Source organism: Neolamprologus multifasciatus, chromosome 9, assembly GCF_963576455.1.
Source record: "Neolamprologus multifasciatus chromosome 9, fNeoMul1.2, whole genome shotgun sequence".
NCBI lineage: Eukaryota > Metazoa > Chordata > Actinopteri > Cichliformes > Cichlidae > Neolamprologus > Neolamprologus multifasciatus.
Genome location: NC_140447.1, coordinates 18,887,448 through 18,909,619, shown reverse-complemented (window position 1 = coordinate 18,909,619; position 22,172 = coordinate 18,887,448). Strand labels below are relative to the sequence as shown.

The 22,172-nt window shown below is 40.7% G+C and overlaps 2 protein-coding genes and 1 non-coding gene across 3 annotated transcripts; all 3 read left to right on the top strand.

The window, feature by feature from the left end:
• Positions 1–5,737: 5,737 nt before the first annotated feature.
• LOC146511438 (glycine--tRNA ligase-like) lies at positions 5,738–12,883 on the top strand. Its single transcript, XM_085172010.1, has 17 exons — positions 5,738–6,035; positions 6,463–6,564; positions 7,282–7,384; positions 7,492–7,633; positions 7,952–8,040; positions 8,914–8,990; positions 9,083–9,228; positions 9,314–9,463; positions 9,561–9,723; positions 9,829–9,993; positions 10,076–10,188; positions 10,292–10,432; positions 10,520–10,605; positions 10,682–10,791; positions 11,072–11,165; positions 11,252–11,442; positions 12,376–12,883. The coding sequence occupies exons 1-17, from the start codon at positions 5,784–5,786 to the stop codon at positions 12,499–12,501; spliced, it is 2,250 nt and encodes a 749-aa protein (XP_085028136.1). The 5' UTR covers positions 5,738–5,783; the 3' UTR covers positions 12,502–12,883.
• LOC146511439 (small nucleolar RNA SNORA84) lies at positions 7,753–7,889 on the top strand. Its single transcript, XR_014876269.1, has one exon. It is a non-coding gene; the product is annotated as a small nucleolar RNA SNORA84 (small nucleolar RNA).
• A 123-nt stretch (positions 12,884–13,006) lies between the features above and the next one.
• LOC146511437 (glycine--tRNA ligase-like) lies at positions 13,007–21,633 on the top strand. Its single transcript, XM_085172011.1, has 17 exons — positions 13,007–14,763; positions 16,111–16,212; positions 16,337–16,439; positions 16,592–16,733; positions 16,804–16,892; positions 17,492–17,568; positions 17,651–17,796; positions 17,880–18,029; positions 18,104–18,266; positions 18,402–18,566; positions 18,675–18,787; positions 19,595–19,735; positions 19,821–19,906; positions 20,027–20,136; positions 20,221–20,314; positions 21,037–21,227; positions 21,323–21,633. The coding sequence occupies exons 1-17, from the start codon at positions 14,587–14,589 to the stop codon at positions 21,434–21,436; spliced, it is 2,163 nt and encodes a 720-aa protein (XP_085028137.1). The 5' UTR covers positions 13,007–14,586; the 3' UTR covers positions 21,437–21,633.
• Positions 21,634–22,172: the final 539 nt, after the last annotated feature.

Sequence of the window (22,172 nt, the reverse complement as noted above, 5' to 3'; positions counted from 1 at the left end):
TTTAGTGTGCAGTTATACCTGTTAATAAGCTGTCAGAAAACACATTTGCTTGATGGTCAATTAGGGGCTTTTCCTGATGAATGAAAAGGCTCTAGACTAGAATACTGTCTTTGAGTCGCCCCTATTTTCTTTATATGGGAAAGTGGGAAATAAGGGCATCGATTTACATGTGCGAAAGCAAAAACAGAGTTTGTATAAGCTTGAAAGTGAATATTCTGTGCATCCACCTTTTTTCTTCAACACAGCCAGAACTCTCTTTGGCAAGCTTTCTTGTCATTTCTTTAAGTAGTCTTCAGGAATAGTTCTCCAGGCTTTTTGAAGGATAGTCAAAGCTCTTCTTTGGATGTCGGCTGGCTTTTCTTCTGTTTCCTTTCAAGATGATCCCACATTGGGATCAAAGTCACACCTTTGACTACGATGACCTGGATGACTGAGAACCTTCACAGACATGATCCCACATTGTTTCAATAATGTTGAGGTCCGGGCTCTGTGGAGGCCAATCCATGACTGATAGTGTTGTATTTTGTATTTTTCTGTCCAGGTATGCTTTTACTGCATTGTCAGTCTGTTTGTGTAATTGTCGTGCTGAAAAATGAAGCCTAATAAAATCTAAGGGCACTTTTCTGTGTTTATAATTTCAGTTTTGAGAAGATCCACAACACCACTGTCTGAAATATAGTCATAAACCATGACAGAGCCTCCACTGTCTTACAGATGCCTGTAAACTGTAGCGTCTCACCTCTCTCCTGAATTCCTCTGTGCATGCTGATGATGATTTGAACCAAAATTTTCAAATTAGGATTCAAGACTCCATCAGATGTGTCGTCATTGATTTTCAGTCCAGTTGACACTGGTTCAGCTCTTGAATTAGGTGCCTTTTGTATGTTTGGATGATTAACAGTTCAGTATAAAGTTTATGATTATCTGTTAAAAAATACTGTAGAGTTGGTGAAGAACAAATTAGAGTGAAAAAAGTATATTTAGGACTTTGGTTTGGCCAAACAGAAACTTTACAGAAAATACAAGTCCCAGTTAAGCTTCAGTTAACTTATACTTGAACTACTCAGATGTTACCATATTAAATTAAAAAGTAATAATATTGCAGTGTTTCGCTCATAGCTTGTTATCACGGCCCCCAAGGTTCTTAAAAGTAATTATTTCCAATTTCAGCAATGATGCTATGAGGGAAACAACACTTTGATTACTGAGTGACAACCAAAAAGTTACTCTAATTAATGGCGTTCAACATCCCATGATATCAGTTCATAAACATAAAAATATACAGGAAAAACTATAGGAACATGTATTTCCAAAGCAGATCAGTTCACGGGTGTAGCACTGCTTAGCATCTCATATCACATGAAACACTACAAATAAAACCACAACGATTAACTGTTACACTTGCTCAACTCATGCAATTATATACAGTTCTTCATCTGCAGGTAATCAGAGAGCTGTATCACATAAATATAATGTTCAGCACATAAATATTACACGTAAGTACCTCCTTGGTGATCTTCTGCATGTTCTATTAAAAAGAAATCAGTTTACTGTGGCCCTGAAGCAGCAGCCAAAGAAAGTCAGTCCAGAATAAATAGTGAATAAAGAACTTTAAAGCTTATTCAGGGCCACAGATTAGGCTCTGCAATAACAGCTGCAAGACACAAGTACTTGGAGAGTGGAGCGTGTCAGCAGGATAAAGATATATGCATGACTGACCAATACTACGGTGAAATATGAGAACAAACACTGGTGGAGTCACTTTTTGATCATGGACATCAAACGCTGTTGGCCTCTGACATTTCTCTGTCTGAGGCGGGGGAAAATGGCACCGCTATCCAGCACCAGATTTCTGTTGATGAATAATTAAAATAAATATCTTCTTGATATTAACTTTGATAGGACACAGATGATCTTTTTCAATGCCTTCAAATGCGCTGTCAGACTGCGGGGTGCTTGAATGTTTTATGAGTGTGGGTGTAGTTCAGTAAGGAGCTGGTATCACTGAATAATCTCTCTCGCTCTGCATGAGTCTCTCTGTGTCTGCACATTCCTGAGCCTTTCAGGTTGCTCTTAAACCTGTATATACCTTTCAGCATCGTATAATCAGTGGCACAGTGAAGCGTGTAAAGGGACACAGAGTAGCCTGAATCCTGCAATGTAAGGCAGCACATTTGTATTAAAGCTGCAACTGGACCAAAGACACTTTTGTATAAACTGGGACACTCAGAGTTGCAGGTGCTTTATTGCAGCAAATGTACAAGTCCAATTGCAAAAATATGGGACCCTGTGTAAAATGTATACAAACAGAATTCAGTGATGTGCAAATCTCATAACATCAAATGTTTCAACTCAGACATTATCCTGTTCCATGAAAAAAATATTAGATCATTTTGAATTCGATCATAGCAACACGTCTTAAAAAAGTTTAGACAAGGCCCCAAATCAATACTGCATATACAGTATATATACATAAGTGTCTATGGAGCTGGCAGGTTGCACATCTGGAACGGCACAATCAATGCTGAGGTTTTAGAGCAATATTTGCTCCCATCCAGGCAACATTTTTCAGGGAAAGCCTTACATGTTTCAGCAAGAAATGTTAAACCACATACATATTAAACAGCTAACTTCATATAGAGTCCAGGTGCTGGACCTTTTAACAACTGAAAACATCATGAAACAAAAAATACAACAAAGAACACCTGGGACTCTCCAAAGTCCAGCAGCTGGTTTGTTCAGTTCCCAAACATTTACAGGCTGCTACACAACAGTAAACATAACTCTGTTCCTTCCTTTTCCTGTGTTCTATGGTACCATTAATAATATATGTTTTTGTAAGATTTGTAAATCATTGCATTTTGTTTTTATTTACATTTTAAACAGCATCCCTGCTTTTTTGGTAATTGGTAATTGATATATAAATTATATATCCATATTCACGTCTGGGCTCATATTAGATGAGAACTATAAGAAATTTCTTGTGTCCACATGTCAGGTGATGTTGCATAAAAATGTCAAAAATCAGCCAATATTTCCCACATATTTCATTTAGATACAGTTTGTCTGTGAAGGTTCTCAGTCATCCAGGTCATCGTAGTCTATGGAGCTTGGAAAGAAAAGCATGTGGACTTCTTTAAGTTGCTTGAAGACGTTTCACCTCTCATCCAAGAAGCTGAAGAAGAACTGAAGAAGTTTCTCAGATAAAAGTTGATGAGATGGATACTTCTCAGATGAGAGGTGAAACAAACTTAAAGAAGTCCACATGCTTTTCTTTCCAAGCTCCTTAGACTATATGTACAGTTAGGTCCATAATTTGTTGGACAAAGACACAAAGTTTGTAGTTTTGCCCCTGCACAACACCACGGTGGATTTTAAATCAAACTATCAAGATGTGATCAAAGTGCAGACTTTCAGTTTTAATTAAAACAACAGCACTGCATTAACTGCTTAGAAATTGCATACATTTTTATAGACAGCCCCCCATTTTTAGACTAAAAAGTAATAAGCAGTAATAAGCAGCTTCATGACCAGGTGTGGCCTGTTCCCTTGTTATTTACGACAGATGAAGCAGAAGTGATACCTGAAGTTGTCTCATTATATTTATTGATTTCACTGTAATTTTAATTATTTCCATTTTCTCTCACCCATGGCCGAAATCCGTCAATCACATAGTACATGAAACTTTTCATGGCTTTTCGTGAATTTCATTAATGGTAAATTTTATGAGTTTTCAGCCTGTTCAGTCCCTCAAAGTGTATTTACAAAAGAGAAGAAGTCCTTAAGATATAAGAGACCTCAGTGTCCTGGAGATTTATTTTACCTGGGAGTAACCAGAGATTTTATGGGAAGACTTTGGTGTCACCGATCTGTAGTATGACTACTACAGAACTATAAAATTTAAGACTTCAACCCCAGTTTAGGGCCTTGGCTCTTTGAAGAAAAAGGAGGCATGAAGCTGACTTCCCTGGCTACTCTTGAATTTGGGTATTCTCACGTCTAGTTGGAAAGAAAAGGTCGCACAGATCACGCTTTGGACTGTATTGGCTCATTAGTTTACCTTTGCTGCCACCTAGTGGAATAGATATAAACTTGTAATAGACAGAAAAATGAATATTCTGTATATCTTATTTTGTAACTAATCTAATGAAATATTCCTTCATGGATTAAGTGTTATCACAGTTTTTCGTCATTAGGACTATTTGTTATTTTATTTTCATTCTAATATGTCATCTTTGGCCACTTGATCCTATACTTTGAATGTAACTGCAATATCCAAGCAGTAGCCGACTGTTTTAATAGTTTTACATACTGAAGACCATTGTTATTCCAGGAACCGATTCTACCGGCTTTAAATGGCTTTGAATATTTATTTGTAAAATGACTGAATATTTTGCATATCACAGGGGGGAAAACATGTAAATAATTAAATTTACATAGCCACATAGCCAAGCATGAAAACCCGCACTCCTATCTGTTTACAGTAAAGCAAGAAGCAGATGAAGCATGCAGGTTTTAAAAAAATAGTAGGATCTGCACTGAAAAGACCTTGACAAGTCATCCAGTATCAATCAAATGCCAGTAACTTTTCTTATTGATGAGTGAGTGCTAAATGAATGAAACCCTGCAGGTCACATTTTGTCATTCCTCTGCAGAATAAGGGCACATTTTAGTGAGGATGAGATGATGAGATTTGAGCCCTAAGGGACACATGAAGTGTCTGGCATTTGTCTTATTGGAAGAGTGATCTGCTCCTCACCCTTGCAAAAAAAAAAAAAAAAAAAAAAAAAAGCCAGTTGTGGAAAAGACATCAAAGAAATATCTTATAAAAATATGGATTCACACAGATCTAAAAGAAGAAGAAGAAGAAGAAGAAGAAGAAGAAGAAGAAGAAGAAGAAGAAGAAGAAGAAGAAGAAGAAGAAGAAAGAAAGAAAGAGGGATCTGAGGTCTGATAAGTTTGTTTTTCCTTCTTTTCTTGTGAGAAGAGTGGAAGATAGAAAGAGGGCTTCATGGGCACAACTCCACAGTATCCACAGAGAGACACAAGGTTACTATTTCTGAATGACTGTAATGATTTAATCCTGGCCCATACCCTACAATAAACAGACTGAAATCGGCTTATAGCAGTTTTAGTTATTCTTTTCTCTCGGAAAATGTCATTATTTTTGTCAATAACTGAAATAAATGCTTGTAGATCTGTATGAGCTGATAATAGATTTGTTGATGAATGCCGGCCCATAGACAAATAAATTCACATTTACTGAATAAAGTGGATAGAGTTTTTCTCCTTTTTTTGCTTGGCTGGCTTGTCTGATTGCTGGGGTTTGTCTGTAATGTTGTATGGTCTTTACCTTGGAATACAAAGTGTCTCGTGGGAACTGTTGTTGTGATTTGGCGCCAAATAAATAAAACTGGAGTGAATTGAATTTTGTGAACACATATTAATTAGCTAGATCAAAAGGGCAACGGATATAACTGGGTGATGGAGCAGTAATTCAGAATATATACTTTAGAATTAAGTTGTTATCTTAGCTGACAAAAAAATATCGGTCTAAACTAATTTTTATTTCAGTTTATTTTATTCATTTTTTTAAATTTTATTTATAATGGGGTTTTTTTTTGTTTTTTTTTAAATTAATTAATTAATTAATTTTTATTTAACCCCTCAGCATGTGTGACGAATCTGCCGTGTGGCGTAGAGAAAGTGCTCCCCGGCGGCGGAAGCAGTGTTTACTTGCTCTCAGAGATTTCATCATTCTCTTTCTCCCATTACTCCGGTCCATGCTTCTTCGCGGCGCAGCATCAGCACTGCTGAGGACCACCACTGAGATTTTACGCTCCTGCCCGGTGTCCACGGTCCGGTTTGTTCGGCAGTCGCTTCGCTACCCGCGTAAAAACCGGCCGTTTTCAACGTCGGTGTGCTTGTGTAAGAAGAAGAAAACAAGCCTGTGGCTGCAGCTGGTGGAAGGACAAACCATGGACGGCAACATTGAGGAGATTCTCGCCCCTTTGAGGCTTGCAGTGAAAGAACAGGTAATTGGGAATTATCGCCTTAGCTTTATCGTTATAGATAAAGAGTGTTTGTTCACAGTGTGATTAGATATATTTTAGTACCTCCCACATTAGCCTTCTCGCTCGTAAGGCTAGCCGGCTAACACGACCCGGCTGCTCGCTTTCAATGAATCAGTTGCTTTCTAGCTAGCTGCTAACGTTAACTGTCAGTTATGTCTGCGCTCCCTGCCACGTTTCATTGAGCTGCTGCTGTTGCAGCTGCTTTTGCATACACTTGTGGAAAGGGCGTGGTTATGATTGGAAGCCAAATTTGTACTGCTAACAAAACAAAACAAAAATCCCTACACAACACTGATCCTTCAGCATATTTTTTGTAAGCATGCCCATACTCGTGTAGTATGGTTTTGTTGGTTTATCTGTGTCTGAAACCACCTCTCTCTCTGTTTAGGGGGACCTGGTTCGCCAAATGAAACAGGATGGAGCTCCAGATGTGGATATTACTAAAGCTGTAGCAGAACTAAAGGCGAGGAAGAGGACTCTGGAGGCCAAGGTAAGTAAATCAAGTCCACTTGAGCTCATGGTACTCTGGAGCAGTTAAACTTTAGATATATGATATGCTCTTCAAGTGCTTACACCCCCCCCAGACAGCCAGACCACTCTGAAAATACGATGCTTTTCATTAATGCTGAGAAGTGTATCATCGGTCCACCTGGCTGGGATGCTGTAAAAACTATATCAAAATGACAAAGAATGATCAAATCTGGGTTTTTGAGATCACTCTGAGTATTTTTAAGCCTTTTTAACTCTCTCCTGTATAAGACGATCAGATATTGAGCTATAAAAGAGCTTAACATGTCTCACAAAATGATACCTGAGTCAGACCTGACGGGTAAACGAAAGCTAGTAAGAGGGTCCTGGAAGCAAAGCTATTGTTATGGTTTTGTATTTTCTAATTATTTTTTGTTTTATTTTGACTTGTTTTTAATTCAGTTTAGCTTCAGTTTGTTTCCAGGGTAGATTTGTGATTCAGTGTCGTTATTGTTTGGAAGTGTTTAATGTTTAGTGTAATATGTGGATGGCGTATGTCAGTGCCAAAATTGATCATCACAGATTTGACAATAATAACACACAACCCTCTGAAAGCATTTTCATCTAGTTTTAGTTAACTCTAATAACCATGCCAGCAAGGCTCTGTGTTTTAAGGCCTAGAACAGACTTTAATGCTCAGATGTTGTTGTGATTTTAATCTTGGCACGTTGTATTGCAGGAGTTGGCACTGCAACCCAAAGATGACATCGTCGACAGAACCAAGATGGAGGATACCCTCAAGAGGCGATTCTTTTACGACCAGGCCTTCGCTATCTATGGAGGTAAGACCTGGATAGCCAGCAGTGGAAATTAAGCTTTCGATTAGTGCTTAAGCCAGCGTATGATGGCGTCTTTAAGCGTTCTGTTACCATGCAGTAATGCTCCTCAGGTGTGAGCGGCCTGTACGACTTCGGCCCTGTGGGCTGCGCCCTGAAGAACAACATCCTGCAGGCGTGGAGGCAGCACTTCATCCAGGAGGAGCAGATACTGGAGATCGACTGCACCATGCTGACCCCCGAGCCCGTCCTCAAGTAGGTGCACTGAACCTGTTGTAGTCGTGGTCTCAACATTTATATTAGGCTTTTATAGGCTGTTTATTTATATTTAATAAAGGATAATTCAGAAAATGCTAAAAAAAAAAAAAAAAGGCGCCTAGTGGTTCCTAGAGTCAGCTCCAAAGTGCTGAACTATAGGTTTTTGTTAACGGGCGCATATTGATTTCTGCGATTTTATGCATGGAAGCTGCCACTAATTGCAGCTTTCCATAGCCCGGTTGCAGATACACTGTTGAATGTACGAGTTTTAAATCCTTGGCATTAATACACTTATTACGTTATTTCTTCCACCAGGACTTCAGGACATGTGGACAAATTTGCTGACTACATGGTGAAAGATGTCAAGAATGGCGAATGCTTCAGGGCTGATCACCTCCTCAAAGGTGAGCATGGTTTGCTTCTAGTTTCCCAGCACTGTGTAAACTAAAGGTGGATCTGTATTATTAATGGGACACTGCAGACAGGAGGGGCAACTGCTGCTCGTGACCTATTCTGAGTATCGCTGTTGTGCCTGAGGGGGGGATGGAAGTGGCTGGACCAGCAGAAATCACACGGGGCTTACAAAGTAATACAGCCGCTAGAATCCGAGACACTGGAACTGTACCAAGAGCTTGTGATGGACTGAGGACATGTCCCAAAAGGCTTTTTATTTGCCCAGATAACACAAAAGTGTGTAATATTTATTAACAGAGGTACTTCAAATTACATGAAGAACAAAAACAAAACAAGCATGTTTTCATGAAGCTTTTTAGTTTGCAGCACATTTTCACATATAGTCAGTTTTTTGTATTTCACGTACTGTTTGTTATCGTTATTGCAGCTTACAAAAACATTGCAACTGTCATGAGTACATATCCCAGAGTTGTGACATTGTACAATGTAAATAAACATGAATGAATTTGCTGCCATTTTAACAGATTATACATTAGGAGATGACATAAATAGTGTGTGCAACCAATGTGCAGGACATATAAGGCCTCCTCTGGGTCTGTGGGGTGTGATTGGTTCAGGGGTTGTTGGGTGCCTTAGCCCCCCGGTCTCCTACCAGGTGGAATTAGACTTCACTTGTTGTGCTTCTTTTAATGCACAGTGTTAGCTGAGCACACACGCATTCACTCATACTTTTTACAGTGACTATATTTACGTTGAGCACTGCTGTAGGACTTGCTGTAGGTGCTGGGGGCAGGCTGGGATGTTGGTGGGAAGTCACAAAAAACAACAAAAACACCACTGTCTGGTTTTTCTGTGTGTTACAGCCCACCTTCAGAAGCTGATGTCTGATAAGAAGTGCACAGCAGAGAAGAAGGCTGAGATGGAGAGCGTCATCACCCAGGTCTGTGTTAATTTAGACGAAATGAAAAACCTTTGTTTGTGACGTGGCTGTAAATCACAGATTTTGCATTTTATGGGCTTACCGGTTTCCAGTTGGACAACTACACCCAAGAAGAGCTGTCTGACCTCTTCGTAAAATACAGCGTCAAGTCCCCTACCACAGGAAACGAGCTCACACCTCCCATCTCCTTCAACCTGATGTTTCAGACGTCCATTGGACCAGGGGGGAATATGGCAGGGTAAAATGACTCCTCAGCATTGTGCAGAAACGTTCCCTCACATTTGTGTCATTAATTTTGATTTTAAATCAATCTGCATTTGCAGCTATCTGAGGCCTGAAACAGCTCAGGGAATATTCCTCAACTTCAAGCGTCTTTTGGAATTCAACCAGGGAAAACTGCCATTCGCTGCTGCTCAGATAGGAAACTCCTTCAGGAACGAAATCTCTCCTCGCTCTGGACTCATTCGTGTCAGGTGAGGAGAGGGTGTGTCCTCTGGTTCAAATAATATTTTGTTTTTAAGCTGAGAGAGAAAACGGGAATGTGACTGTGTGATATATATTTTTGTGCAGAGAGTTCACCATGGCTGAGATTGAGCACTTTGTGGACCCGAATGAAAAGGATCACCCCAAATTCCCCAACGTAGCTGACCTGGACATCATGTTATACTCCTCCAAGGCTCAGACCAGCGGCCAGTCTGCACAGATCATGAAGCTGGGAGATGCTGTAGAGCAGGTAGCCATAACACTGGAACACCAATGATGGTGTCAAATCCAAAATAGTCATTATATATAGAGTTTAAGATGAAAAGCAACAAAAAATGTATCTTGTCTCACTTAGGGAGTGATCAACAACTCCGTCCTGGGATATTTCATCGGGAGGATCTACCTCTACCTTACTAAAGTTGGAATTGCCAAAGACAAGCTGCGTTTCCGACAGCACATGGACAACGAGATGGCTCACTACGCCTGTGACTGCTGGGATGCCGAAGCCAAAACCTCCTACGTACGTTCCACTGCAGCGCTTCCTCACAGCTTTATCAGCTTCTTTGCATGCTGATGCTCAAAGTAATGTTTGTTCCCTGCAGGGCTGGATCGAGATCGTAGGCTGCGCTGACCGGTCCTGTTACGATCTGCAGTGCCACGCACGGGCCACCAAGGTCCCTCTGGTTGCTGAAAAGCCTCTAAAAGAACCCATATCCTTAAATCAAAGTAGAAACACAACTTCAGAGAAAGTCCCAAAACACAAAAGAGCCTTTTGATGTTGGTGATCGGTGTTTCTCCTTAACTTCTCCACACAAAACCGTAAATGTCATCCAGTTTGAGCCCAACAAAGGAGCCATTGGGAAGGCCTATAAAAAGGATGCAAAGATAGTCATGGAGTACCTCTCTGTGTGTGACGAGTGCTTCATTACAGACCAGGAAAAGCTGCTCAGTGAGAGTGGGTGAGTGCTGTGGCTAACCATCATACTGATGGTTGTTTCAAGTACATTTTCAGGAAAGAGTTAGTTTATCACATTTGTGCTCCTCAGAGAGTTCACTGTCGAGACAGAAGGCAAAGCGTTCAAACTCACAAAGGACATGGTCAGCGTGAAGCGATTCCAGAAGACTCTGCACGGTGAGTTTCACTCGAGAGAAACGTGAGGGAAATGATACTGGAGCAAGCGGTTTTATAATGTCTCTGTCATCCACAGTCGAGGAAGTTGTTCCCAATGTGATCGAGCCCTCGTTTGGCATCGGTAGGATCATGTACACCATCTTTGAGCACACATTCCAGGTCAGAGAAGGCGACGAACAAAGAACGGTAAGTCTGACAACATCGATGTTTCTGCCCTTACAAAATGACACCATGTTCAGTGCTGCTGCACTCATTTTCTTCATCTGTTTCTTTATGGTTCGATTTTGATCTGGAACGTTAAATCCTTGTGATTGATTTATGTGTATTTTACTAACAAGTTAAAGAGTAGCACTTAATTTCATTTGCCTGATTTTGTTATATTGTTGTAGCTCCTTACAGAGTTGAGTATTTTTGCATGCTTTGTTTTATTTTTGCTGGTTTTGATGTGTCTTCATTTTCACTGCAGTACTTTAGCTTCCCTGCTACTGTCGCTCCTTACAAGTGCTCCGTCCTTCCTCTGAGTCAAAACCAAGAGTTCATGCCTTTTGTGAGGGAATTATGTAAGTGATTCTAAAATCAAACATCCTATTTCAGTCAAAGAAGAAAAACGGCACTTTCTGCAACTGCTTTTTTCTTTTCTCCTTAGCGGAGGCGCTGACCAGAAACGGCGTATCTCACAAGGTGGACGACTCTTCAGGATCCATCGGGAGGCGCTACGCCAGGACGGATGAGATTGGAGTGGCGTTTGGAATCACCATTGACTTTGACAGTGTGAACAAAACGCCTCACACAGCCACTCTGAGAGACCGTGACTCTATGAGGCAAATCAGGGCCGAGGTACTGCTTCACTTCACTCCATTTTTACATGCGTTAGGGCTGCGCAGGTAAACTCTAGGGCTGTGCTTTCGTCACAGCACAGAAAAACAGATAAAACTGAGCAACCGTGGTAGTGATTTTCATAACCCTCAGCTCATTCATTTTGTGTGGTTTAGTATGAAAAATGGTCTCCAAAACATAGACTGTACAGTAGAATTGGTGTTTAATGTATTCCATTTATATAGCGCCTTGCTGTTCATCCATGGGATAGTTGCAGGAAGTTGATTGTAAGTGATGACATCCAACAATGATATAAGTAATTTTCAAGCTGGCGACCGATAAAGAGAAAGCCCTCTGTGTGAGTCTGTGACAGCTGTGCAGCATGATTTTTCATTAACAGTAAACCTCCCACCTAAACCTTTCTGTTCAGCCACGTATTTTAAAATTTACCGTAAGCTTTTATGTCTGTTACTTTGAAACAAATCAGATCAAATGATTCTATAAATGACGACCAAAGAGAAATGCATTTAAGGCCCAGTGAGTTTCATCCTTTGCCTATGCTTCACCTCTCCAGCTTGGTGCTGTTTGATTGTCATGTTGAAACACACGAAGGGATAAACAAGCAAACAAAAACACTGAAAATGTGCCATCACCTCGACAGAAGAATAACCTGCATGCATAAACTGTGCTACTGCTCTTTAGTCGTGCAACAACAACAAAATCAATTGTGTTTTTAGGCTTTAAGTCCATTTTCTCTGGTTTACACTTGTGTTGGGCTCAGAGTGATGCCAAGACACGAGCCATAAATATCTTCAGACTTGATTGATAATTCTGTCGACAGTAAAATTACCTGCAACGTGACTTAACCCTACTCCAAGTGCATTTCACCTCGAGCTCCACAAACACCATATAACACCATTAAGTAAAAACACTCCTCTTTTTCTCTCCTCACAGGTCAGCGAGCTGCCCGTGATCGTTCGGGATTTGGCCAGCGGCACATTGACCTGGGTGGAAGTGGAGAGCAAGTACCCCATCTTCGAAGGACAGGAGACCAGCAAGAAGGACGCGAGCGAAGAGTAGAGTTTTCCCGTCTGCCAGCCACTTCATAATAAATCCACAAACTCGTTGCTTATGCACCGCCGCGAAGATTGCCGCGACTGGATTGTGACGAGCTGTAGTGGCGCACAGAGCCCTCTTTGTGATCCACACCACTGCAATCACTAAATTGTCATGTATTTATCATATCTTAACAGTTGTGGTAAAGCTTGCACAGGACTGTTGTTTCATTGACGAGCAGCATTTCATCCATGCACGATCATGCCAATACGATGTTAAAAGGGAGAAATGTAATCAGGGTGTTTTCAGTGGAAGGAAGCGTCCACCATTCCAGTTTCAGGCAAATCTGATTGAGATATTTAACAGTTTCAATAAAAAGAGTCGGCACTTACAGGACACGGACAAACAGCTGTGATATTTTCTTCTTGTTTTTGAGCCACTGCTGCTCAGCGATTGCTTTTAATCTCAAAAATGTCTTAAGCTTACGGCAATTCAGGAGTTTTTAAGATTACCTCCAAAACTAAAATCTTAATGCTTGGAAATTTAAACCATGTTTTGAATGTTTGCTTCTTTTTGGCTAGGTTTTTTTTTTTCCCCTCCAGTGGAAAAAATGTGGACTAAAAATGTCCAAAGCATCAGTTTTATTAGTTTGAACATAAACGGTGTATCAGAGCCAACATGAATGAAACAAGTAAATCCAGTGTGATTTAAAAACAGAAGAATAGTCAGCTAAATTGTTTTTAACACGTGACAAGTTGATGTGTTTAACACAGCGTATCGATTCACGTTTCATGTGTATGACAGATATTCTGCGTCCTACCATGTTTGTATTGTTTTTGTTAAAAGTGGGATTCTTTTATTTTTTTGCCTCAGCTCAACATCTGAGAATTCAAAGCAAAGCAGCATCCGGCACAGTGGTGTTGTGATTAGCAGGCCTAACAGTAAGTAGGTCGTGGGTTCAAATCCACTGGTTCCCTGGGATCTTTCTGTATGAGTACTCTGGTTTACTTCCAAAGATGCACTTAGATTTGGTTAAAAATCAACTCTAAATTGTTTGGGCGTATCCTGCCTTCTGCCCTGTGACAGCTGGGATATGCTCCAGTGTTCCCTCCACCCCCATGATGCTTAATTGGAAGAAGATGGGTGGGAAATAAAGGACTGATAGTATGATTTTTCACCATTAGCTGGCACCACTGATTCACTGTTACTTCCACTACTAGCTCATTTTTATTTAATTTTTTTCTATTAAGGGCCTGTTAAATTCTCAAAGGTGGGTAAAGGTAAACAGGTTTTTGCGGTCCTACATGCACAATAAGGCACCACTGTTAAGGTGAAGTTACAAAGGCTTTAAAGTGTGGGTTCTTCCTTTATTACTGCTATTACTTAGAAAAAACCAAGGCCTAATGCACAAACATCCTAAATGGATATTTGTTTAGCTGGTTAGTCAGATTATGTTGCCTCTTTATTCCAAAAACTAATAATTCTGCCACATGTACAGATCAAGAGTTTGGAGCCTTTTTCACCTCAGTTAACCATGAGACTGTGCCTTCTACCAAAGCTTCTTTCGGCTCTTCCTCATTCACAAAGGGGGTCATCACACTGCACTGAGTATCAGACTTCATCTGACAGATGTTCACACCAGATGTTACTTTGCTACTAAATAATTGTTAAGGATAAAACTTCTCAGAGACACAGAGAGTGAGCAGGATGAGATTTCTGACTTCCAGACATCACTGATGTTCGGTTATACTTGTTTAGGACAAATTTTCCAAAACACTTTCTTGCAGAGTTAAGCACATTGGCTTCAAGTTCACTGTGTACAATAGTCAAATAGTTTTACTTTGTGCATTTATGCACCATGATATGTATTTATTAATTTATTAAATGCGTCTCAGAAAATGAAAAAATCTTTTAGTATTGTAGTCAGAGCTCATACTTGGATGGAGGAACAAAAGAGCCACATCATGTTATTTCTATCCTGGGGCCATTGTTCTGCACTACATTACTAGGCTGTTAATGCTAATGACTAAACACTACTGTTGACAGAAAGTCAGGACCAGTGTGGTTTCGTTTTCAACCTGGAGTGCAGAATTAATTTGAGCTTCTTGGATGATGCAACACAACAACCTCGTTGCCAGAGTCAGACTAGAAGAAAACATTTCCCTCTCTGTGTCTCAGACTGAAGGAAGCTTGAAGCTAAGGGGAGACTTTAACAAGAGCTACAACGTGTTGAGTGTCAGCATGGAAGAATTACTGGCTCCTTTAAGGCAGGCTGTGCGGGAACAGGTAGGTTTTTCATCTGAAGATCATGCTCGTTTTCCAGATTTCTTTTCTCAAACAAACAACAGCAGCTCGAGCTGCTGTTGTTTGTTTGAGAAAAGAAATCTGAAGATCTTCAACAAGCGTTATTCTTGTTACTTTTTAATCATAGTTTGTTTCGCTAAATAGATCATGATCATTTCAAGTATCTGTCATTTTTGTTTTCACATATATCAGAGCATTGCTTAGCCCAGGGGTCTGCAACCTTTAACACCCAAAGAGCCATTTGGACCCGGTTTCCACGCAAAAGAAAAAACTGGGAGCCGCAAATACTTTTTGATAACTAAAATGAAGATAACACTGTATATATTGTTTTTTGTTTTTTTTTTGTTTTTTTTACCTTTATGCTTTTTGTGAACTTCTAATGTGTGTTGCTTATCCATGTAGCAAACAAAAACCGTTGTGAGCCGCCGCCCTTATATCGCTTTTGGGCTTTTGGGGCGTTGACCTGGCTTTTAAAAAAAATAATTGGAAAAAAGCACTATGCTGCTAAAAGATGAAAAATAGATATTTGCAATATTCTGCCTAAATATGTATTTTACCTGGTTAATGTGTGTGGCGGGGCGTGGTCTGCAGCGCCGCTGCAGGGGAGACGGACGCACCTGAGCGGCACACGCAACGCCTCGCGGTCTGTGCTCTCTATGCTGTTGTGTCGGGCTGTGAGCTGAAAAGCTACAGCCGGCTGTATGCGTACAGCAACCGTGTGTGAAAAGTGGTCAATAAAGAGATGCTGAAAAGCGTGTTCATGGAAACATCGTCGGGTGTTGGCCGTGATATGTTTACAATGGGACTTCTGCTCCTGAACCTCTCTCTGCGCACAGTGTCTGCAAATCAGGGCTGTGCGAAGTCACTTTCATCTTTACGCAGGACTGTAAGCTGTCATCTGTGAGGCGTGAGCGGTGTTTGTTTTTAACATAGTTCACGGTGGAGAATAGCTGCTGACATAATGTGGATCCGAAGATCCATAACTGGCCTACCTGGGGCTGAAAGTCTCGATAAATGCACGGCGTTTCGGCGGGTTTACCAGCTTCCACGAGTGTGACGCTTATTTTGAGCAATGAAAAAAAAAATAGAATATAATTGTATTTTTATATTTCAATATCACAATAATCTTCCAATTTAGAACTACAAGTTAAAAAAGATCTAACATAAATAAAATATACTTCAGCTAAATACTTCTAATTTTCCCAAACCTCGCGGAGCTGCACTATAAGGACTATACTTGCCGACCCCTGGCTTAGCCTTTGTTACTGAAACTGAAAAACCACATAATTCGAGTGTGGAGAGAAGGTAAAGTGTAGTTCTGTTCTGCAGGGTGACTTGCTCCGTGAGTTAAGGGAGAAAGGTGCTCCGGAGCAGGAGGTGAGCAAAGCCGCTGCAGAGCTGAAATCACGGAAAAAGACTCTTGAAGCAAAGGTGAGAGTCTCACAGCTCCTGATTGGCCTTTGCACTGATTCTGCTTTCAGTTCGACATGTTTTTCCTCGCGTGCCTCTCTGCTAATTTTTATGACCCCCACTCTGATATCATTTCCCATTACAGGAACTGGCTCTGCAGCCCAAAGAGGACACAGTGGATCGAGTGAAGATGGAAGATACATTGAAGAGGAGGTTCTTCTATGATCAGGCATTTGCCATATATGGAGGTAAGGTAGCAGAAAGGAAGGATAACAGAAGCTGATACAGGAAAGGCTGAAAAACCGAGTACATGCTGAAAAAACCAAGAAAACACTTGTGGAAATGCTTCATTTTTTAATAAATATTTATTTTATTAAAAAAAAATCTACTTGTCCCTCAGGTGTGAGCGGCCTGTACGACTTCGGGCCTGTGGGCTGTGCTCTGAAGAACAACATCCTGCAGGTGTGGAGGCAGCACTTCATCCAGGAGGAGCAGATACTGGAGATCGACTGCACCATGCTGACCCCTGAGCCCGTCCTCAAGTGGGTAAGCACAAATTCAAGTTTGGCTTCTAATAGATTTGTCCTATAACCAGCTCCCCATTTGTTTCAGGACTTCAGGACATGTGGATAAATTTGCTGACTACATGGTGAAAGATGCCAAGACAGGCGAATGCTACCGGGCAGATCATCTTCTCAAAGGTGGCTTTAAACTTTCTGACAAGGTGTCAAATTTCATGACACGGACAGAAAATGACAGAAAACTAACGGAACTATGAGAAATACAGAGTAGCATCATAATCTTGCTGATGTTAGACATATTTTGGTGATATTTATTTCCCTGCAGAGCGAGTTCTGAACAGGTTTTTACCTGCCTTGCTGTTTAGTATCTCCTCTGAGGAACTGATTTCGAGCTGCACAGATAACTGATAAGGTTTTTCTTCCATCTGACATCGGTCAAGCAGGTCAACAGACCTTTTAAAAAAGAAAGAAAATGAGAATAATTATTTAACATTTAAACAGAGTGTGTAATAAATACCTATTTTAACCTTGTACTCTTAGTTAAAGGGATATTTAGAGCAATTTTGCACATGAAGATAGTTTCGTGTTGTCTATGGGTTTCTTTGTATGACATTTAACCTTTATTGTACATTTTATATAAAGGACTTATTGACTGGCTGGTTTTCTTAGATCTCATTATTGGCTAAAACCAAACAGACAAACACATCAATGAAACAATAATCTAAAAATGTGCGTGTTAATCCTTGCATCTATCTTCTTTTTCGTTTTATTCCTCACAGCTCACTTAAAGAAACTGATGTGTGAGGAGAAGTGCTCAGCGGGGCAAGTGAATGAAATGGAAGATGTCATCACACAGGTGTGTGCCTCGCAAACACACATGCACCGGTGTGTTGGTGAAGAAATAATCCTGTGATGCATTTGTGGTCCCTCTGTTTCAGATGGATAACTACGCTCAGCAGGAGCTGGCCGATCTGTTTGTGAAATACAACGTCAAGTCTCCTGCCACAGGAAATGACCTCACACCTCCTGTCTCCTTCAACCTCATGTTTCAGACGTCCATCGGTCCTGGAGGGAACATGCCTGGGTACTCATATCTGCACTTGCAACATTCCTTTCAAGGTTTATTATTTTGCTGTGTTGAAATTGTGCACGTTGGTAATTTTGCAGCTACCTGCGACCTGAAACAGCTCAGGGAATGTTCCTCAACTTCAAACGTCTGTTGGAGTTCAACCAGGGAAAGCTTCCCTTTGCTGCTGCTCAGATCGGAAACTCCTTCAGGAATGAAATATCTCCTCGCTCTGGACTCATTCGTGTTAGGTAGTGCTTAGAATGAATTATTGCTGCCTTCCAAAAGGGATGTTGTGTGAAATATCAGCATTTCCTGCTTGCAGGGAGTTCACCATGGCTGAGATCGAGCACTTTGTGGACCCAAATGAGAAGGTCCACCCTAAATTCTCCAATGTGGCCGACCTGGAGATCATGCTGTTCTCCTCGCAGGCTCAGACAAGCGGACAGTCAGCACAAATGATGAGGCTGGGAGATGCTGTGGAGCAGGTAGGTGTCGTTTTACTGACATACCTTAGAGCACCAAAACTATAGCATAGATGAAAGATGAATGGTTAGAAGCAAGTTTGGCATTTAATTCAGTATTTGACGCACATCTTTATATTCACTGTCTCTCTGCTGCAGGGAGTCATCAACAACTCTGTGCTGGGCTACTTCATTGGAAGAATCTACCTGTATCTGATCAAAGTGGGACTATCCAAAGACAAAGTGCGCTTCCGTCAGCACATGGAAAACGAGATGGCTCATTACGCATGTGACTGCTGGGATGCTGAGTCCAAAACCTCCTATGTAAATATTTTTTCTTTCCACTAACAGACTTATAAAACCATTGAAAGCATTATAAAGACAGCGTCCAGTTTTAAATTTTTGTTGTACCTTTCTTTTCTTCTTCTTCAGGGTTGGATTGAAATTGTGGGCTGTGCGGATCGCTCCTGTTACGACCTTTCGTGTCACTCCAGAGCTACCAAAGTCCCTCTGGTGGCAGAAAAGATGCTAAAAGAGCCCATATCCTTCTGTGGTCCCAGTCCAACAACCTGACTATAATTACACTAAATGTGTCAGGTCAGACATATAGCCTATTAATAAAATATTTTAAATATCCAACTTTATTTATTTACAATATAGGTTTTTACCTTTGAACAATTTTCCTTCATTTCAATTCAATTTTATTTAAAGAGTACCAATTCACACCAACAGCTTTATATTAAAAGGTAAAGACCCTACAGTTGGTAACCGTGGGAAGGAAAAACTCCCCTTTTATCAGCAGGAAACCTCCATTAGAACCAGCTCAAGCAGGGGGAGTCATTACTGCGACTGCGTGGGGTGACGAGGAGTGTTAGATTTCATGCTAAAATCACTCAGGCTGTGGTTACAGGTTTGAAAAACGAAGCCTCTGTCTTCAACCTGCATTCTTTGTATTGGTCAGCAGGGGGCTCATGGTTACAAAAAGAGGCAATATAGTTTGAGAAAAGAACCCTACTACACTTTTATGATCTCAGTAAACACTTTTTTTTTTATGAGTTTATGATCTGAGTAGCCAGTTTTAAGCCCTGTTTGATATAGATGTAGTGTTTATATTGTAAATTACAGTCCTATTTAGAGTAAAATAGACCTAAACCATGTATAGGATGTGGAGTGTTTCTCAGCGGGGTCTTCTTTCAAAAACACAAGATGGCGATGGCCAAAATGCTTAAGTCAAGGCTTCAAAACATGGCTTTACCAACCAGTGGCTGATGTCTCAGTGGCTTTATCCATCCTTTCTCCATTGTTATATTTTTCCCCCCCAAGTTTTATGCCTTAATTAGTTCATACAAAACAGTAAATGTCATCCAGTTTGAGCCCAACAAAAGTGCCATCGGAATGGCCTACAAAAAGGATGCCAAGCTGGCTCTGGAGTACCTGGCAGTCTGTGATGATTGCTACATCAGCGATCAGGAAAAGCTTCTTAGTGAAACAGGGTAATTAATGACGTTCATGCTCTTAACAACCATAAAGTTCATTTATGAAGCATTTTGTGACTTGATGTTGTGTTTCTGTCTGTAGGGAGTTCAGCTTTGAGACAGACGGCAAAACCTTCAAACTCACCAAAGACATGGTCAGTGTGAAGAGGTTCCAGAAAACCCTGCATGGTATGAGGTGACATCAATCCTGTTTTTTAATGCCAGAGTAGGCAAGTTATTGTGAAAGGGTGGCAAAAACAACAACAACAAAAAAAACCCCTCAAATGTCTCTGTTTTTCCCTGTCACAGTGGAGGAGATTATTCCCAATGTAATTGAACCCTCTTTTGGAATCGGCAGAATCATGTACTCGATCTACGAGCACTCATTCCACATCCGGGAGGGGGATGAACAGAGGACGGTAAGAATACTCCACAACAAGAAAACAGATCTGAGTAACGGTTACGTGTTTGTTTTGATTTAAGGTGCTTTATTCTGTGGTCAGTATTTCAGCTTTCCTACCATTGTGGCTCCATACAAATGCTCCATCCTGCCTTTGAGCCAGAACCAGGACTTTGTGCCATTCATCCACCAGTTAGGTGAGTATAGTCTTTCCATTTCAGTAGAGTGTTGGCTGTTACAGTTAAATACTCAAATGCTCTTTTCAATAGTATTTGGTGAATACTATTGAATACTAGAGCCACTAGAGCCAGTTAGTTGTCAGACAGATCTTCTCACATTTGATTTTCAGTGACTGCACGGTATCCGAGTTTGTTAGCTAAAAACAAACCAAAATCATCACCCCTCCACCACCGTGCATGACAGTTGCTATGAGGTGCACACGCTAATATGCTGTGTTTTGTTTTCACCGAACACAGCATATGTTTGTCCTGGCAAACCTTCCAAACTAGTCATACTTGTTTAGTCTGTATTGTTATGAAGTTTAACATTTAACATGCTAAGGCTTGCAGAGTCTTAGCTATAGCTCTAGCGGCATTTAAATTCCTGTGCATGTTGCACGGTCTGACCTTGGGCTGAATTTGCTGGGAATTGTGTTATTACACACCTGAGTGCTCCAGACCAACAAACTGCCAAAGCATCTGCTTTTACATTCTCTTTTTCAGATTACTGAGTGACTTTGCCAGGGTTATAAGTCATGGTAGGTCTTGGAATACTGAGTATACATGTAGTATTACTTAGCAAGTTTTAGAGGTTGGCAATAGTCTCTTCCTATTTATAGTCTTAATGTTACACCCAGCTAATAGCTGTATATTCATACTTAAGCAAATTTAATGATTTGTCATCATCTTCCCTCTTGTAGCTGAGGCTATGACCAGAAACGGTGTGTCTTACAAAGTAGACGACTCTTCAGGGTCCATCGGGAGGCGCTACGCGCGGTCAGATGAGATCGGAGTGGCTTTTGGAATCACCATCGACTTTGACACAGTGAACAAGATGCCTCACACGGCCACTCTGAGAGACCGTGACTCGATGAGGCAAATCAGGGCCGAGGTAAACCAGTTAACTGTTTTGATTTTTGAAGGTGCCATATCTGGGGGTTTTTTTCTTTGGTTTTTTGGATACTAATTTACTAAAATATATCACAGATCACAGAGTTGCCAGACATTATACAACATCTGGCTAGTGACACCTTGAAGTGGGCTGATGTCGAGAGCAAGTACCCCGTCTTTGAAGGACAGGAGTCCACCAAGAAGGAGTAACCATCCATCCACCCATTCGTGTCACGAAGTGGGACACACTCTGTACAGAGAACAGTGTTGCTCAAGCAAATCACCAACTGACATGTTGAACTGTTCCTATGAAGGAGGAGAACGGTTTAATAATCTATAATTTTCTACATTGTCACGTTTGATTGTCAAATAAACAACAAAATATTTGTCCTACAGTTCCGTTCATTTGCCGCTTAAATGACAAACTGGATTGTATTTTGAGATATTGTCACTAGTTGGCACTGCGTGTTGTTTTATATCTCCCAGTGAGCTGTTGTTAGAATCTGAGACACGGAGCTTCAGGCTGCTCAAATTTGCAGGAGGCTTAGACCATTCCAAAACAGACCTGGCAACATGTAGAATGGAAAATTTTTTACAGATAAAATATCTGGGTCTTTTTTCTTTTGACAGTAAAAATAGTTCCTCAAATCTTTAAAGTATGTTATGTTAAGCAGTGTGACGCAATGCAGACATGAGTACATGTAACTTCGTAAATATAATGAGGGCTTCAACTTCAGACTTTTCAGTATTAAATATGAAAATATCGACATATGGCTTCAGTGAGTTTTGCTAACTATTTGCTGCTTATTAGCAAATATAGGAGACCTGAATAGATGTCCAATGTTGTGTGGCTCATAGTCTATTATACTGTTTTAGCAGTCCTCCCGTTCCGCCCCCTCTGTGTCAGTGGACAAAGTACAAATACATCATGTCACCTTTAACGGGT

What these genes read in the sequence shown, in the direction of transcription:
- LOC146511437 (XM_085172011.1), top strand. Translation starts at nt 14,587, where the DNA reads ATGATGCAACACAACAACCTCGTTGCCAGAGTCAGACTAGAAGAAAAC. An exon ending in GGCAGGCTGTGCGGGAACAG is followed by an intron (nt 14,764 to 16,110) that starts GTAGGTTTTTCA and finishes TCTGTTCTGCAG; the next exon opens with GGTGACTTGCTCCGTGAGTT. An exon ending in ACCCCTGAGCCCGTCCTCAA is followed by an intron (nt 16,734 to 16,803) that starts GTGGGTAAGCAC and finishes CATTTGTTTCAG; the next exon opens with GACTTCAGGACATGTGGATA.
- LOC146511438 (XM_085172010.1), top strand. Translation starts at nt 5,784, where the DNA reads ATGCTTCTTCGCGGCGCAGCATCAGCACTGCTGAGGACCACCACTGAG. An exon ending in GGCTGATCACCTCCTCAAAG is followed by an intron (nt 8,041 to 8,913) that starts GTGAGCATGGTT and finishes TGTGTGTTACAG; the next exon opens with CCCACCTTCAGAAGCTGATG. An exon ending in GCCTTTTGTGAGGGAATTAT is followed by an intron (nt 11,166 to 11,251) that starts GTAAGTGATTCT and finishes TTTTCTCCTTAG; the next exon opens with CGGAGGCGCTGACCAGAAAC.